General features: G+C 39.3%; 1 protein-coding gene across 1 annotated transcript in view; it reads left to right on the top strand.

Moving 5' to 3' along the window:
• jak1 (Janus kinase 1) overlaps nt 1-18,686 on the top strand; it is a 49,908-nt gene that overhangs the window by 24,422 nt on the left and 6,800 nt on the right. Inside the window, exons 7-21 of the mRNA XM_053499040.1 lie at nt 347-529; nt 1,138-1,295; nt 1,445-1,559; nt 3,204-3,402; nt 6,275-6,384; nt 9,630-9,785; nt 9,884-9,971; nt 10,240-10,367; nt 12,199-12,334; nt 13,678-13,829; nt 13,970-14,120; nt 16,531-16,619; nt 16,726-16,918; nt 17,045-17,169; nt 17,591-17,763. Of these exons, the coding sequence (XP_053355015.1) occupies nt 347-529; nt 1,138-1,295; nt 1,445-1,559; nt 3,204-3,402; nt 6,275-6,384; nt 9,630-9,785; nt 9,884-9,971; nt 10,240-10,367; nt 12,199-12,334; nt 13,678-13,829; nt 13,970-14,120; nt 16,531-16,619; nt 16,726-16,918; nt 17,045-17,169; nt 17,591-17,763 (2,156 nt within the window). The remainder of the gene's footprint in view (nt 1-346; nt 530-1,137; nt 1,296-1,444; nt 1,560-3,203; nt 3,403-6,274; nt 6,385-9,629; nt 9,786-9,883; nt 9,972-10,239; nt 10,368-12,198; nt 12,335-13,677; nt 13,830-13,969; nt 14,121-16,530; nt 16,620-16,725; nt 16,919-17,044; nt 17,170-17,590; nt 17,764-18,686) is intronic.

Below are 18,686 nucleotides of genomic sequence, written 5' to 3'. Positions count from 1 at the left end.
CACAAACAACACACTCGAAAAACCTTTCTAGATGAGTTAAAGCTCTTATAGCTGTAAAGGGTGGCTTTAACATCATATTAAATGATGGATTTAGAACGGGTTAAAAATAGTATGTTACTCTATACTATTACTCTCTATAAATAGTATGTTACTCTATACTATTACTCTCTATGAATTGTATGTCACTCTATACTGTTACTCTCTATGGATTAAGAATAGTATGTCACCCAAGTTCTTATGGCTCTCGAGTCAGGCGAGCGAATACTTTTAGCAGTATCACTGAATTAATTTTGATCTGTCTCTGGTTTGATTGCCAACCATTATTTTTGTGCTTCTTCCTGAACAGAATGGTTTCACCTTCAAAGACAAAAGTAAATCCCGGAAGACAAAGACTGACTGCAAACAGAAGAACGACAAAAAGAATGACGCCAGCAATGGATGGATCCTCTTCTCTGACTTTTATGAAATCACTCATATTGTTACAAAAGAGTCCAGCGTTACCATATACAGACAGGACAACAAAACCTTGGTAAATCAGCCATGATTAGATAATAACGCCCGGTTTTACCAGTTGCCAGTGTTGAGTAAATGTTATGAAATGTTATGACATTTCATTACAGAAATGTGTTGAGCATTTTCAACACATTTTTAAATCACTTTTTTTTTATGCTTTTTTTTCTTATACAGGGTGTCCCAAAAAAAATGTAAAACATTTGAAATATGAATATTGGAGTAACTAAATGTCCTAGGCAAACAAAATTAAATAGGCTTCATGTAGTGAAATTTAAAAGATTTATTTATCAAAATTCCAACAACATATTTAAACGGATATAGACTTTATAACCGATTTCACAAAGCTTCACAAACGTTTACAATATGCACGCATCAAGTCGGTTGTCCAGTTCCTGCCAAACAGACACGCTGTAGTCATTTTACATACTGTAGTCCCGTAGAAGAAAAAAATCACGAGGTGTCAAGTGAAAAAAAAAAAAAACTTAGCAAAATTTAAATTTATTTGAACGAAAATTGGCCATGTTGCTACTAAATGATATCGATGATGTTTTTGGGACACACTGTATAATTTGTCCTTTTGTGCGCAAGCTATATGGACACATGCTGGTCTTCCTTGTTGTACAGGAGCTGAAGTTGAGCTACCGCGAAGAGGCTCTGGCTTTCACCGCCCTGGTGGACGGATATTTCCGGCTCACCGTAGACGCCCATCACTACCTCTGCACTGAGGTAGCGCCCCCTTCTGTGGTACAGAATCTGCAAAACGGCTGCCACGGACCCATCTGGTACAGTACCTCTACACGAGTGACCTACACACGAGTCATCTCAAAACCTCACGAAGTCCTTCAAAGCATTGACACTGTTAGCATGTGCAGTCGCAGATATCAGCATGTATCAGTGGTTTTAATTTCCTGTGCGTTTCTTTTGCACACAGCACAGAGTATGCCATTCACAAACTGAGGCAGGAGGGCAACGAGGAGGGCTCCTACGTCCTGCGCTGGAGCTGTACAGACTACGACTATATTATCATGACCGTTGTCTGCATGGAGGTACTACTCTTACACGTGAACGTCTTTAATTTGTCGCTACGTTCATTTCATGCTGCAGTGTGTGTGTGTGTGTGTGGTCAGGGGGGTTACAGGCTAGTCAGTCGAAAATCTATCTAGAAAAAAAAAAAGCTGTGAGGCAAGCGTTAAATAAAGTAGGCTGAATCTATTTACTTAGTCTGAACATTTTCAGGCTGATTGATTCGTGTGTTTTGCCCAGGCACTAATAAAATAGTCTAAAACAGAGACGTCCCTTATCAGCATCATAAATCAGTCTTTGCCTATCTGTGGGAAAGTGGACGGCTTGACTACTTTATTTGGGATTACTGGTCAATCAGTAAATGTTGAAAGTACATAGACATTAAGTGGAGAGAATGTAACGCATGCTTCTGTATTATAAAAGTCCAATTATGGTATTTTGTGCATTTTGAAAATCCTAATGTAGCTAGTCCATGCTGTAGCCCTTCAAGCTCAGAGCATTTTAGCCATGATTTGTTTTGCTTTTTTTATTTTTATTTTTTTTAATAAAAATATATACAGGGCTCAATATTGTGCAGTATAGAGTGACATATAATTTTTTATCAGCACAAAATAGGCAATATGATGAACTTAATAAGTCCATTTCAGTCAACTTTCCCAAACATGACTAAGCAAAAAATTTGAAACTGGGTAACCAAAGGCAAAGAAAAGCACAAGTACATACAATCACTTGTTTCTATGGTTGTTTTCAGTTGTTTCTAGTGATGGGTTGTTAATGAACGATTCGTTACTTTTGACTCAGATGAACGAGTAGTCTCGGAGAGTGATTTGTTCATTTTCTATTGGGCGCGCATGCGCAAAGCATCGCAAAACCGCTGTATGTTATATACAGGAAACAGAAATGAGTAGTTACCTTAGAGTCTTTTCGGTCCTGAGTCTTTGTTCTTTTGTCATGTGACTCCCATAGACGCTATGCAATGCAGTACACAGAAAACAGAATTGAACGGTTCTTACAGAATCTTTAAGTCCCGAGTCGTTTATTCCTTTGTCACGTGACTCCCATAGACGCTATACAGTGCAATAGATTCAAAAGAACGAACGACTCAGACTAGAAGATATGTGAGATGAGCTACTCATTCTGTTTATTATAATATGTCCTTAGCTGCATTGTAATATTTTCATTACTGGAACTATAGCCAAAATTTGTGTATGTAGACGTATTGGGGGTCTTTTTATTGAAAATGCAACATTTTATTTTATTTCTGATCAAAAGAACGAAATGAACTAAATGACAAAAAAAGATTTGTTCATTTTGATGAGTGAGATTCAAAGAACCGAGTCACTAAAATGATTTAAACTTCCCATCACTAGTTGTTTTTATGACCAAAAAATATCTATATAATAATAACAACATGCTCATTCCCATATTTTGGTTTTGGTGAAATTTACCCTTTATAGAAATAAAATCGAAAACCCAAATACACAGTTTGAAGTCTGAAGCCTCCCCGTTTAACACACACCGGCAAGGCTTCTACTGTATATAAGCACACACATATATATTTAAACAATAATAAAATATTTATTTTTGTTATTGACATGTAAAACGGCACGTATCTTGGATGTTAAACGCTCCCTATGTTTCTTCTTCTTCTCGTGTCTCCTGCTCAGCTGGACTTGTGCCAGTCCAGGCCTGTTCCCCAGTACAAGAACTTCCAGATCGAAGTGGGCTCCCAGGGCTATAGACTGTTTGGGACAGAAACCTTCAGGACGAATCTAAAAGAGCTGCTGGAGCACCTGCAGGGTCAGAGCCTTCGCACCGAGAACCTCCGTTTCCAGCTGCGCCGCTGCTGTCCTCCACAGCCCCGAGGTATTATTATTATGCGTCGCAACTGGCGTGACACTTTACAGCCAGGGGCACTCGGGAACAGCGACAGATGTTAAGCCTGGCTATTTATCTCCAGGCGAGGTACAGTGTGGCTGATGAAAAGGCTGTTATACCGGGAATAATGATATTGACTTAATATCCACACTGGCACCTTTAGCATATGCCTCATGTTTACCAGGATTCTCGACCCATGGGCAAGTTTAGCGCACACCCTGGAACGTTGTGCGTGTTTGATGAGTCTTTTACACAGACAGCCTTTTCACAGCAATGTACTTGTTTTTAATTTTTTTTTACTGTAACATGCCTGTTGCCTCCTTTAAGTTGCGTGTGTGGCACTCTGAAAGACTTTTTCCGCTTCCCGTAGACAAACCAAAGGGTGATTTCTGTCACCGCCGGTGGTGGGTAAGGATTTCAGGTGAAAACAGTCGCGTGTATGTGTTTTGCTACAGCCTCAGGAGCGCTTTTCTTGCACAGCTGATGGAGGACGTTCATCAGAAATGTCCTGTTTCTCTGGAATCTTTATGTACTGCACTTTATTAAGTGATATTTGTGTAAGGATTTCAGTGGCTGATATGCATATGTTGCCATAAAATCTTCCGTTGCCTGGAGTTTTTATTTATTAAACCGGACTTTTTGCTCAGTGACTAAATTAAATGTTCAGTTACTTTCCAGTAAAAGGATTTTTTTTGTTTCTAGTTTTGTGTTCAAAGCGGAAAAATAAAAATCCTAAGCAATTATATTAATCGGCCATACTTGCCGGTTAGCTGAAACCGATTACTGTGAAATGCTTAATAAATACTTTTACCCTGATCAATCAGTCAGTTGGTCGGTTGCACGCATGAAGAAACTCACAGACAGGGATGCACAAACTAAGACTCGCACATACTGTACACAGTGACTCATGCACAGATTGAGACACACTTAAAGAAAAATTGTGCCTTAGAACTGCAAAAAAATAGATTTTTCCAAACATTCAATAAACACAAACACTGAGGCCAAAAAAAAAAAAAAAAGAGCAAAAGATACACTTTCTCATATGTGTGTGGCGGCCATGCTGTTTTGTTTACATCTCCACGCTGTATAAGTACATACTGATGCACTAGGGTGTCAGGCAGGAATCGTGGTAAATGTGGTTTCCGTTGTTGTTGAGCTCTTGTCTCTTGATCTCAGGGCCTATACACTATGGCTTTTGGTACTTAAACAAGATTGTATACAAAACCTGATTTTAGTGTAAGTTAATCGCAGCAAAATCAATAAGATGCTGCAGAAAAAAAGCACATGCATGTAAAATGCACACAGCCGTAGTATTGGGGTGGTCTTTCCTCTTTGTTCGCTCAAAACAAACTCCCTCGACGAACTCCATCGACTAGTGTCACAGGCATATTCTGTGACACTAGTCGACTTCCTCCTTCTTTAGGCAACCGCTGTAGAGCCTACTCGTACACACTAAAGATGAAGACAGCAGCACATAGTAGTGCCGCCCACGATTGCATGACCTAACCACAAGCCGACACCTTATATAAATATATACTGAATGTAGAGAATGTTTTCTTGCAGATTTCACTCTGTTTCTGTGTGCATTACACACTCAATCAAACTTGTATACTCTTATTGGATTATACTTTTAAACATTTTCTTAGTAGAGATAACAGCTTGATCCAGAGATCAATCAAGTAGCGCATGATTGACACATGCCAGTGTTTTTTTCCACACATATACTGTACAGTACACTCGGGTGGGCTGCGCAAGTATATTGTCAACCACCCAAGTATATTTGCTCACCATTTGTAAAAATTCATTCGGGAGAGCAATGCCATCTACGATCGATAAGCTCTCGCAGTACTGCTCCGGTACCTGTTTATTCTGCTACCATGAGAGCGGTGTATTAGGAAGAAGTAAATACAGCGAATCCCAGCTGCTGGAAAAATAATAAGAAGGGCGTACTGATGGTCGGTCGCACATGCTCTGCAGAGAAACACAGTTTCACATGGTGAATGGGCTTTTCTTTAAAAAAAACAACAATAACCAATAAAAAAAAAAAAAAACATTTGCACTACATTAGTTTACACTAATGGTCAAAAGTTTGGCATCCCTGATTTTTATTTCTTTGTACGTTGTAAAACAATCCTGAAGGTGTCCAAAATATACAATAATCTCCCTAAAGCAGTTGATATTGAGATGTATCTGCTACTCATGATCTGTAAATCCTTATAGCGGCTCCATAACGGCTCAAATCTGAGGTGCTGGTTGTTAATTGGTGATTTTTGAGGCTAGTGACTCTAAATAAACTTCTCCTCTGCAGCAGAGATAAGTTTTGGTCTTGCTTACCTAGGAAGGTCTTCATGAGAGACAGGTTCATCATGGTGCTCGATGGGTTTTTGCAAATGCACTTGACACAATACTGTTCTTGCAAGAACTATCCCAGAACAGCTGACTGACTGTCGTTGTTATTGTTCAGTAATTACCTCATGCCATATGTATTATTTCACAGTTTTCAAATCCCCAGTATTGTTGTAGAGTGCAGAAAATAAATTACTAAACAAAATCAAAGAAAGTGATCTTAAACAGTAGTGTGTATTTGTTAAAACATTAAAATGCAAAATATGGGTAAAATTTTTCTGTTTTTTATCAAACATTTCCGTCTTTGTACACCGAAGAATGTTAACTCCTTAATATTTTTACTTAGATGGAGATAAATGGGAGGGTTTGTGGGTTGGATCTCTGAAATGTGAAATTAACAGAAATGTCATATAAACTATGTTGTGTTAAATGTCCTAAGTATTTGTTATTTGTTGTTATGTAGTACTTACCTATAGTGATCGCACTTCACCGACCTATTCTCTTTGTCTTTCAGAGGTTTCCAACCTTTTGGTGATGACCTCTGACAGAGAGCCCGTCCCTCAGAGACAGCCTCAAGTCAGCCAGCTGAGTTTCCACCGCATCCTTAAAGAGGAGATCGTTCAGGTACAACCATGCACCTCTGCGTTTTTTCCCAGTATAAACTGTAACCGTGCATTATACAACATTATATTGCACTTTACAGCATTTTTGTGCATTTTTTTTGTGCTACGTTAACATCAAGTTGATCATTAGATTTGTTTTTCCTTAAGGGAAACACACCATCAGTGCACATAAAGTTCACTATCAAGGATTTAAATCGTATTTCTCATATAGAGGTCTTTTAGAGGTTATATAGAGGTTATGTAAGGTTATATAGAGATTATTTATGTAAGAGTACTTTGTATTACCTTGAATTCAATACATACTCGCCATGAGCACTTTATTAGGAACATTATACTGAGTAGGGCCTCTCTTTACTCTCAGAACAGCCTGAATCCTTAATGGCTTGGATTGCACAAGATCTTTAAAACATTCTGTTGACATTCTGTCCCATGTTTACATGATCTCATCTTGCAACACCTGCAGATTTTACAAGTGCACTTTCATTCCGTAAATCTCACGTTCGATCACATTCCAAAGCCGCTCTAATGGATTTCGATCCAGTGATTGGGAAAGACACAGAAGAACACCGAACTCATTGTCATGTTCATGTAACCAGTTTGAGACGACCTCTGCTTTGTGCGTTAAAATCCTGGAAAAAGATGAGTCAGTTGTGGACGTTAAGGGATACAATCGACCTGTAGTGATCGATTGGTATTAACACTCCCAGAATGTGCCAAGAAAACAATCCCTAGCCCTGTACACAACCTTCACCAGTTGACACAAGTAGGTTGGGTTCATGAATTCATTCTCTTAGGGCCTGATCCTAACACCTGTGTGCCTCAGCAGAAACGGTTGTGCTTCATTAGACCAGGCTTTGTTTCAAAGGAAGTGGAAGTGGAGGCTGACATGCTCTTTTATCTTCTCCTACATGTTGTGCATTCTGAGATGCTTTTCTGCGCACCATAATTGTTTATATTGTTTTTTCTCTGTAGCCTTTCTGCCAGCTAAAACCAGTCTGACTATACTCTGTTGTCCGCTGTCATCAACAACATGTTTCTTTCCTCAGACCTACCACACCCTGGATGTTGTTTCATTGTCACACCATTTTGAGTAAACCCTAGAAAACCTCAAGAGGTCGTCCGTTGTAAAAACATTCAATCCAGCCTATCTGGCACCAACATACATGCCACAATGAGAATCAATGAGATCTCTTTTTTTCCCCTCTTATCCTGATGATTGATATAAATGTTACCCGAAGTGCCTGGCATGTATCTGCAGGATTTTGTCCACATGATTTAGCCGATGAGGCGATTGCATGAATGAGCAGGCTTTCCCTGTAAGTGTTTGGTGCATGTGAATAAGCAAGTTTATCTTACATGTTATTGAGTAAGGATGGATTTGTACCGTGAAAGAAACGATTCTTTCACTTGTGCTATTTTCACTCTCCGATACAGCAGGTGTGGTTGTGTTCTCACTGATCAAAAACTAACCAGACTTTTGGGGTCAAGTGTTCTTGGAAACCCTAATGTGAAAACTAACTAACTTGGACAGAAATTGGAAAAATAAAAGAACACAGCACGGCATGTAGCCAAAGCTACAGCGTGACGTTTTGCATTGCAGTTCATCTGAGGCAAAATCTAATAGATGTTTTTTTTAAAAGGCTTTTGCAAACTACAAACAGAAAGTAAAGATGCCCTTAAAGCTCAGAGCATTTCAATCATTATTTGTTTTCCTTTTTTTATTATTATTTATAAACATACAGTATATAGAGCTCAGGATTGTGCAGTATAGAGTGTAATATGTTTTTTTTTTTCAGCCTATGATGTACCGAATATTAGTTCATTGTAACCAACTTCCCAAACATGACTAAGCAAAAAATAAAAAACTGGGTCACACAGGCAAATAAATAGCAGATACACACAATCACATGTTTCCATGGTTGTTTTCGGTTGTGTCTATGACCCAAAAAAAAGAATGATAATATGTAGTGTTAAAATTTACCCTTTATAAAAGTAATGATAACAGGTAACTCCATACAAGTAGCTTTACCGGACATATCCAAAAACCCAAGTGCACAATTGGACGTCTTAAGCAAGACTTTCATATAAACACACACGTGTATACAGGGGTTGGACAATGAAACTAAAACACTGGCCAATTTAGTGTTGGAGGTTTCATGGCTGAATTTGTCCGGACTGGTGGCCGATCTTCATTGATTGCACATTCCACCAGTAAGAGCAGAGTGTGAAGGTTTAATTAGCAGAGTAAAAGCACAGTTTTGCTTAAAATATTGCAATGCACACAACATTATGGGTGATATATGTCTCGCTTCCGCATCTGTGACCAAGACAGCAAGTCTGTGATATATTAAGAGCCACGGTATCCAGGGTAATGTCAGCATACCACCAAGAAGGACGGACCACATCCAACAGGAGCAACTGTGGATGCAAGAGGAAGCTGTCTAAAATGGATGTCCGGGTGCTGGATTGTATCCAAAAAACATAAAAGCACAGCTGCTCAACTCACTGCAGAATTAAATGTGCACCTCAACTCTCCTCATCAGGAGCTCCACAGGATCACTGTACATGGCTGGGCTGCTATAGCCAAATCTTTGGACACTTGTGCCAATGCCAAACGTTGGTTTCATGGTGCCAGCAGCCAAAATCCTGGGCTGTGGACAATGTGAAACATGTATTGTTCTCTGATGAGTTCACCTTCACTGTCTTTTCTACATCTGGGAGAGTTACAGTGTGGGGAAGTTCCAAAGAAGCATACCACCCAGACTGTTGCATGTCGAAAGTGAAGCATGGGGGTGGATCAGTGATGGTTGAAACTGCAATATCATGACATTCTCTAGGCCTAGTACTTGTGCTAAAAGCCCCTACACCATACTAATGAATTATTGTGGGCTAAAACCAGGCATTTTAGTTTCATTACACCTCCACACTACAGCTCATACTGTACCAAAAATGTTGTACCATTGACTTTTTGGCCAAGACACAAACACTTAATTTTCCACTTTAGAAAAGATATTTTGTAAAAGAGGATAATAAATAAAGACTTAATCCCTGACCCTTGTTGTGTGTTAATGCATTTCACTAGCTATTATCTAGCCACACAACCGTACATTATTGCACTTTTTCAGCTGTCACAATTTAGTTCACGCACATGGTACAGTAATGATATTCTTTTTTAATTAATCGTACCATTGCATTATAACTCTGATGACTGAACTCAAAGGGCGATTTTGTTGTTCTGGTGTTTAGGGAGAACACCTGGGTCTGGGCACCAGAACCAACATCTACGCAGGCGTTCTGAAGATGAAAAGTGAGGATGAGGATGGTTTGGGGAGCTACTACGCTTCACAGGAGGTTAAGGTGGTGCTGAAAGTCCTCGGCTCTGGACACAGAGATATATCTCTGGTGAGTGAGGACAAATCCTTTTTTTTCTTTCTCTGTGTTGTCTCATGTTCATAGTAAATAAATAAATAAATAAATAAACCATTGCTGTGGTTCTCCAGGCCTTCTTCGAGACAGCCAGCATGATGCGACAGATCTCGCACAAACACATCGCCTTGCTTTATGGAGTGTGTGTGCGTCACCAGGAGAGTAAGTGTTTGTGTGCTTGTGCATTTAATTTTTTTTTGACATCTAATACTTGATTGCATAAGGTGCTACAGTCTAATGTGTTTTTATTGGCAAATGAACTGAAATTAATCAGTACTTCCTGAAAAACACAAGCAGTCTGGTGACAACACAATTACATTTTTTAATGTGTGTGTGTGTGTGTGTGCAATACCAGAATTCCAGGATTGTTTATTTTTTCTGCTTGATTTTTATTCTTTAAGCTTCATTCTGTCTATCTGTCTTGCTGTAGATATCATGGTGGAGGAGTTTGTGCAGTACGGTCCTCTCGATCTGTTCATGCGCAGAGAGACCGTTCCTCTTAGCACTCTGTGGAAGTTCCAGGTGGCCAAACAGCTGGCAAGCGCCCTCAGTTATCTGGTAAACACATGCTGAATTGTCTTCAAAAAATACAAACATGTACAATACTCTACAGTCTTGTGTAACCGGTTGTGGTTCTGGCAGGCAGTATTTTTCCCTCACTGTAAAGCGTGGAAAAATATGCACAAAGAGACCCTTCTCAGCTCTTAATTTTAAGTACCCCTTCTTTTTTTTTCTTTTTTTTTTTTTAAAAAGCGTTGCTTAAAAGGATTGTGTGTGATAACCGTGGGAGCAGGCCTCCCAGCTTTGTCCTTATACAGTGATGAAAGGTCCGGTCATTATGCCATTACAGACGATTTTCTGCATTTTTCACAAGGAAATTGGAGTTTTCCTTCCTACACATTCTTATTTTGAAGTATATTATCTTCCAGACACTAGTGATATATGCAGTGTGAGATGGAAGAGGCCATGTGTGGGCAGTGTTATCTTAAATTCAGATAGTTGCAACATTTTTGTGTCTTATTGCAGTGGTCGTGGGTGTTCGATAGTTTTTCTCTCCTTTTTTGGTGCCTCTCAATACTCCCGCACAACGCCGAAGACAAACACTGCTTCTTCACAAGGTGTTTATTCAACTTGAAATGTGTGAATTTTGCTTTAGGTACATTTTAGGCACTGAATCATTTTAAATTCACACTGTCTTGTATATAAGCTTTTATCAACATTATTAAGAAAAAAATGTTAGGTGATAATACTATGACCTCTGCGGCATGTCGGTGCATGTGCTGCTGAATCACAGCTGCGGGATCACCGGTTCAATCTTCTGGGCGTCACATTTCTTTCAGGGTCTCTGGTTTCCTCCCACTTCCAAAATAAAAATTCATTCTGCATTGCCACTGTAAGTAAAGGAAAGAGACAGAATGTGTGTGTGTGTGTGTGTGTGAGCACCCATGTATCTTGCTCTGTAATGGACTTACGCCCAGTGTTTCTCGGATAGGCTCCGGATCCACCGTGACCCTGACCAGGATAAAGCAATTACCGAAGACGAATGACATTTTAAATTTTCCCGGTTCATTTTGTAATATCATTATTTAATGCCATGTCCAGCTTAAAGACTGTGATGTATAGCTTGGAAATTTTTCCAATCCTTTTTTTGTCCTTAAGTGAAACAAATTTGTATCTTACACGTTGTATGTGCCGTTTTTATATCATTTATATCTTTAAGATTTTGTTGTAACATACTTATAAACTGAAGTTTTAGAGCATTGCTTTTTGTTCAAGAGAACGAGAACAAGTAAGTTAACTTTCGCGCTATGTTGAATTCCTGGGTTATTGATATAAAAAAAAAAAAATCTACTGTCTTCCTACTTCATCAGCTATGGCTGTGCAGGTGCGATGATGTGATTGGGGCGTGCTATGTGCAGACGTAGATTTCATGATGATGTCGCATTTAAACAGCGATCTACTTCCGTTCTCGTGTGTGAGTGGTTCCATACCCGGTTTTGATCCGTACCCTAATCCTGATTCGTTTCCTAGTGGACTCAGGCACGGTTTCCGAGCGCAGAACGATTGTGTTCTCATTGATCAAAACGAACCAGACTCCGTGGTCAGGTGTTTTTGGAAAACTATTCCAGGGCCCTAGTGTGACAACACTCTTAGAAGTTACAGGTCTTAATGCTGTCTTTAAAAAAAATGACCAACCTTATGTGAAAACTGTTTGAGACGGACCTCCTCTCATAGGTACAGTTGTGGATTCTGTACAGACGCGATCCTAAATTATAATGCCTGTTACTGTATGAATTTCAGTTTTTATTCCGAACTTGTAATGATTTTTTGTTTCAGCTTAGTGTCAGCTTAGTGAAATTAAACATTTCTGTTTGTGTGTATATTCTAGGAGGATAAGAAGCTTGTGCATGGGTACGTTTGTGCTAAAAACATTCTACTGGCTCGAGATGGACTTGACAGCGACGGAGGTCCCTTCATCAAACTCAGTGACCCTGGCATCCCCATCACCGTGCTAACACGAGAGGGTAAGAGCCTTGCTGGTCATCATACGACAAATCATTTGTGTTTATATATGAACCGAAGGGCCTGAAATGAGCTGGTGAGCTAAGCCTATCTAGCTACTTTGGATTCCAGGCCTGTTAGTTTGAGGAGGAAAGAACTCCGTACACAATGAGCACGTCATTACTGTCAGTCCGAAAAAGCTACGTTTCCTGGATGCCTTCAGCAGAGAAGGGACGGAGTGTGATACAGATAAGGCATAGTGTTTCTGTTAGGACAGTGATTTCACTTGAACAATAAAACAGAAGAACTAGCTATTTTTTACATTTCAGTTAATTTACTAGTAAAAAGTTATAAAATAGCATGAAACATGGATACACTTTACGCTGTAAAGAATCCTGTCTTGAGGGCTACATCTCAACAACATACTATTAAACACATTTACTGCCCTATGTTTCTACGATTTCAACACCTAAAGGTGTTGTAGGTTTTTATTTTTTACGACAGACAAACATGCACACATTAAAAAATGTAATTGCAGTAGTTTAACACGGTGTGTTTTGTGCAGTATGTAAGGCGAAGGTGTGTGCTGCGAATGTGAGGGAACAGATTGGTGTAACTGACAGGAATCCTGCTGGCTCTCATCCAGCCGCTCAGTACTGAATCACCGTGACCCGGAATGGTGCTGCCGAGCGGCGCGCTTAGAGGAAAGACTGGTTTTGTGTGTTCGTAAAAGGGAGGAACAGAAAACTGACAGTTTAGAAATTCTCTCTTGCTTTGGAGAGAGACTTTCTTTCAAAGCAACAAGTAATTAAACAAGTTCAGCACGAGAGAAAGAGAAAGGGAGAGAGATGTTTTTTAAACTAAAACTTGTCTGTAGAATCTGACTTCTATTGTGAAAAATACATTTTTATTATCGACCGGCTGTATTTACTTCCTGTTGTACTGCAGCACAGAAGATCCAAAATAGAGAAAGCACTAATTTTAGGTCAGGCTTCCTAACCTAATTATAATTATAATTAAAATAATAAATATTATTATTATGGTGTTGCTGTATTAGACGGTGGTCGACTTGTATTTAATAAAATATGCTGAGTGTGTTAGACACGTCATAAAGCGATGGCTAAAGCAGTAATGTATTTACTAAGCAGGTGCATCATTATCAGCACTATCATCACTGGTTCCAGCTGCAGTCCCTGCCTAGACCAGTTATTTTCGTTGGAAATCTTCCAGTTCCAACATTTGTTACTCTTCTTTTCCAAGGAGGTTGCAGTTTGCAGTGTCACACAAAGCTGAAACCTGGGGCCTGATTGTAGTAACAAAATATTTATATTGTACAGCAAACCATGCATGTTTGTGCTTGCTTCAGAGTGTGTGGACCGGATTCCATGGATCGCTCCCGAGTGTGTGCAGGATACAGCCAACCTGAGCGTAGCAGCAGACAAGTGGGGCTTTGGCACGACTCTGTGGGAGATATGCTATAACGGAGAAATTCCTCTGAAAGACAAGAAACTCACAGAGGTAAACACACCTACACACACACACCTACACACACCTACTCACAGGTACATTCATACATAAGAATAAAACTTGGCTATTAATGTAATGTTTTCTCAATGTTTATTCCTGCCTTTTTTTTTCCTCCTCCTCCCTCCGAGTAGAAGGAAAGGTTTTACGCAGCTCAGTGTCACTTGGCCACACCGGACTGTGAAGAGCTTGCTAATCTCATGACCCACTGCATGACCTACGACCCCCATCAAAGACCCTTCTTCAGGGCCATCGTCCGAGATATCGACATGGTGGAAAAACAGAGTAAGAATTGCGCTATTCAAGATCTAAATACAGAGTTTGTCTTGATTGTGTCACAATTCTGAATTCATTTCAAATTCAGCTCCTTAAAGAAGTTTTATTAAGATCTCTGCACTCTAAACCAAATAATTGTACTGTATTAACTGTACTGTAGCCAAGTGGTCTGAATCTTGTTACTGGTATTTTTTTTTATTAGTTTAGAAAAGGGATTTGTATCTCACAAACCAAATAGATAACAGATCTAACTATAACCATGGTTTTTAAATCTTTGTGTGCAATCGTCTCGCATTTCTTTTTCATGCATTATTTATGAAACTACTGTACATTCATTACCATAAATCAGAATGCACATGCACTATATTGCCAGAAGTATTTGAACGCGAGTAACACCCAATTCTTAATCCATATGGTTTAATGTATTGTTGGCCCACCCTTTACAGCTATAAAAGCTTGAGCTCTGTTGGAACTGGTGTGGCGATCGGCTTGACTCCTTACTTTCAGTGAAAGGAATCTTTAATGTTTCAGCATACCAAGACATTTTGGAAAATTTCATGCTATCAACTTTGTGAGAACAGTTTGGGGACGGCCCCTTCCTGTTCCAATATGACTGCGCACCAGTGCACAAAGCCACGTCCATAAAGACATGTTATCGAGTTATCAAGATAGACCTGATAGAACACCTTTGGGATGAATTAGAGCGGAGACGCTGAGCCAGGCCTTCTCGTCCAACATCAGTGTCTCACCTCACAAATGCGCTTCTGGAAGAATGATCAAAGATTCCCATAAACACACTCGTAAACCTCGTGGAAAGCCTTCCCAGAAGAGTTAAAGCTGTTATAGCTGTAAAGGGAGCGGGGCCAACATCATATTAAACTCTATGGATTAAGAATTGGAAAATTGAATTTACTTTAGTTCATGTCCGTGTGAAGGCAGGCGAGCCAATACTTTTGGCAATATAGTGTATGCCTTTGGTCCCATACGGTTATTTTCTTTTTAACATATCCTGACTCCCAAATGCAGAAGCAAGATACAAAGGAGAAGTATTGATTTAACCTAAAACAAAAGGTTACACTATAGTACCCCATAGAGCTTTGCTCAGTATATAGTACAGTGCTTAAAAAAATCTCCAGATCACATAATATACAGTTTCACAGAACACAATGTGGACGTTAAGTGACACTGTTGTTGTCGCTGTTTTTTCTACTGCTGAGTAGACACACTGTGTGTACCATCAGATTTGTACACAACTTTGGTGCACCATTCCTCCCATTTTACCCAGACTTAGGACCAGTATTGCGTCCAGTGGCTGGGGATTGGGCATCGGCTGGGAATCGAACCCAAGCTTTGGTGTCAGACGAGAACCCTACCACTGAGCCACCAATCTCTGAAGTAGATATGTAACTGTAATTCGATAAAAAAAGAACAAATTTAAAAAGAAGAAATCTAAGTAATACAGACACCTTGTGTAATCAAAAACACCTGCTTCTGTTTGCTGTATTCTGTTTAAGGTGTGTACGTAAATGTTTTCCTACTAGTTGATCCAGAATAATTAGGTTACTAATGAGCTCTGCTGCATATATCAGTCACTTAAGAATTACTTTTTATAGTCTTATAAAAAAAAAAAACTTTGTAAAAATGTCACTAAAAATGAACTAAATATAACTAATAATTAAAGTAAACAAGTTCTGGTGGCGGTATTTATAGTCTTTTTTTTCCATGTCACTTCTAGTCAATCAAGGCACTGTTATTTAGACAAAATGTGGCTGAATTTTAATTGCACTTAGTGATGATTATATATGTCCTTTTTGACACAATATGGTGAGCAGCAAGTGTTAAGACTCAGTTAAGTTTCTAAGCCACAGAAAAAAACACTGACCCCATGTGGTTCAAAATGAGACCTGCAAGACTGAGTAATGATGAAAAAAAAAATCCATGTCAATAAAATTTTAATATATGTCACAAAAAAAAAAATCTAAATGCTTTTCTTCACCAGTCTCTCATAGTTATTGGTTTGGACACACTAGATTGAGTATATTTCCATATTCCCATATGTACTTTTCATGTTCTAAATTAAGTTAAGCCTTTATTTGTCACGTATACATTACAGGACAGTGTAAGAAATTTTTTCTTTGCATATCCCAATAACTGGGGTTAAAGCACAGGGTCAGCCATGATAGAAAGCCCCTGGAGCAGATAGGGTTAAGGGCCTTGCTCAAGGGCCCAACATGGGCAACCTGGTGGAGCTGGGGTTCGAACCTCTGATATTCCGATCAGTAACTCAGTGCCTTAGCCCTGACATACAGAATAGTTTTGTGGTTTTGTGTTACACATATCTTGGTCACCGTATAGCTTTGTGAGTTGTGCTGTGTATATGATTCTAAAGTTTAATGCATTACATGTTTTTTGTCTGTAGATCCCTCGATTAAGCCTGTACCCACCCTAGAGGTCGACCCCACAGTGTTTGAGAAGAGATTCCTCAAGAAGATCAGAGACCTAGGAGAGGTAATTTCCCATCTGTGGTATCTCCGATACTGAAATGATATTGCTGTGTCGCATTTGGGCCCGGTGGAATTAACGTATGTCATTTTGGCCTATGTGTGTTCTACAGGGGCATTTCGGAAAGGTGGAGCTGTGTCGTTATGACCCGCGCGGAGATCGGACAGGAGAGTTGGTGGCGGTAAAGTCCCTGAAACCAGAGAGCCGGGAGGAGCAAAGCGGCAACCTGTGGCGTGAGATTGACATCCTGAGGGAACTCTACCACGAGAACATCGTTAAATACAAAGGCATCTGCCAGGAGGAGGGTAATGAACCCAAACCAACACACAATTTTTCTTGTTAGGATATATTTTATTTTAAAACTACAAACTCTTGTTTAAAAAGCATAAAGTGGAATATAAGAAAATAAGTTTTTCTTTACTGTGTTTTAGGTGGCAGATCCATCAAACTCATTATGGAGTATTTACCAGCAGGCAGTCTGAAGGAATATTTGCCCAGAAACAAAATACAAACCAATATGAAGACCCTGCTGAGCTACGCTGTCCAAATCTGCCAGGTCGGCTACTCAAGACTTTCTTGTTAATACAGCCACATGAGCGCTGTATCGTCTTCTAGGTCATAGATTCATGGGAATTGATGTTAAATTGCTGTTACTGTTTCTTCAGGACAGAAGGTTTTTTGTTTTTAGTATGATTCAAGAGTCAATAATAAATCTGATGTCAGTCAGCTTTCAACACATTTGGAATACAGAGTTCTTACAGGATATAAAAGCAGTCATACTGTGTAATGCGGAACCAAAACACCATACCTATCTGTTTCTTTATGCTTTATAGTGTTTGTGTGTCCAAGGTGTATAAAATTCACTTTGTCAGACTTACGAACGAATCTGACTTACTGTACTAGATTAACATGCTTTTCCTGGTGTAGCTCTGACACCATAACCCTTTTCTTTACTTGTGTTTACTCCACTAATTTAGGGTATGGATTATCTGGGCTCTCGGAATTACATCCACCGAGACCTGGCTGCTCGGAACGTCCTGGTGGAGAACGAGAGCACGGTGAAGATTGGAGACTTTGGCCTGACTAAAAGCATTAAAGACAACGAGGGCTACTATACAGTGAAGGATGACCTGGACAGCCCAGTATTTTGGTGAGCCATTCTGAACATACAGAAATATCATGTGCAGCATAAAGTCATTTATTGCCATGTGCGCACACATAAAGGATGTGCAAAGGTTATTTAAATACTAACATCATTGTTTGCGTAGGTACTGTATTATTTCCTGTGTCCACATGAAGTCAGTAAAAATATAAGCCATGTCTGGGGATATTTTGATCCAGAGAGCAGCACAAAGCATTGTGGTGTGCAAGCCTGAGGTGTACAACAGTACTGAAGTCTCAAAGGCAGGGGTTTTAAACTGTAATAAGCAGGAGTAGTCAAATTCAGTAAAAAGAGAAAAACACTACAAGTGTTAAACAGCACGTCTTTTACAGAGTTTACATTTTGATAGAAATCATATTGGATGCTGCTTTACAGGAGATACATATTTAGGGAAAAATAATACATGATTCCAACTCAACGATTATGATATTTTCCCTCTTTAGCAAAATAATAAAAATATATACAAAAAAATATAAACAAAATAAAAAAAAAATTCTGTTTGTCTAATGATCCCCAAGCACCTGCTCCTTTGCCCTTTGATGTTCAAAATGCTCTTTTGTCAAAGCATTTTTAATAAAATAATAAAAATATTTAAAAAAAATAATTTGGCTCTAAATACTTTACCTGGCCCAGTCAGTTCCTGTCACATGATGGCTTTTAAGCTTTTTTGTGATGTTCCCTGCGTAATGGAGTTATACTTGCCGGGACGCCGCAGGCAGACACACAGTGGGGGAAAATTTCTCGTAACAGTTCACAGAGAAATACTAATCAGGAGCTTTAGCTCCCGGTAAGTGGGGTTTGCAGGGGTATTATGTGCGCATTGTGCGTCACATTTGTGCAGCTCTGGAAAAGTACAAGTGGGTTTTAATGGTTCGGTTTCTTTCTGTAAGTCTCAGTAACACTCTTGTGTC

The sequence above is a fragment of the Clarias gariepinus genome, chromosome 6 (assembly GCF_024256425.1).
Source record: "Clarias gariepinus isolate MV-2021 ecotype Netherlands chromosome 6, CGAR_prim_01v2, whole genome shotgun sequence".
Lineage (NCBI taxonomy): Eukaryota > Metazoa > Chordata > Actinopteri > Siluriformes > Clariidae > Clarias > Clarias gariepinus.
This window is presented reverse-complemented; position numbering and strand designations above follow the sequence as displayed.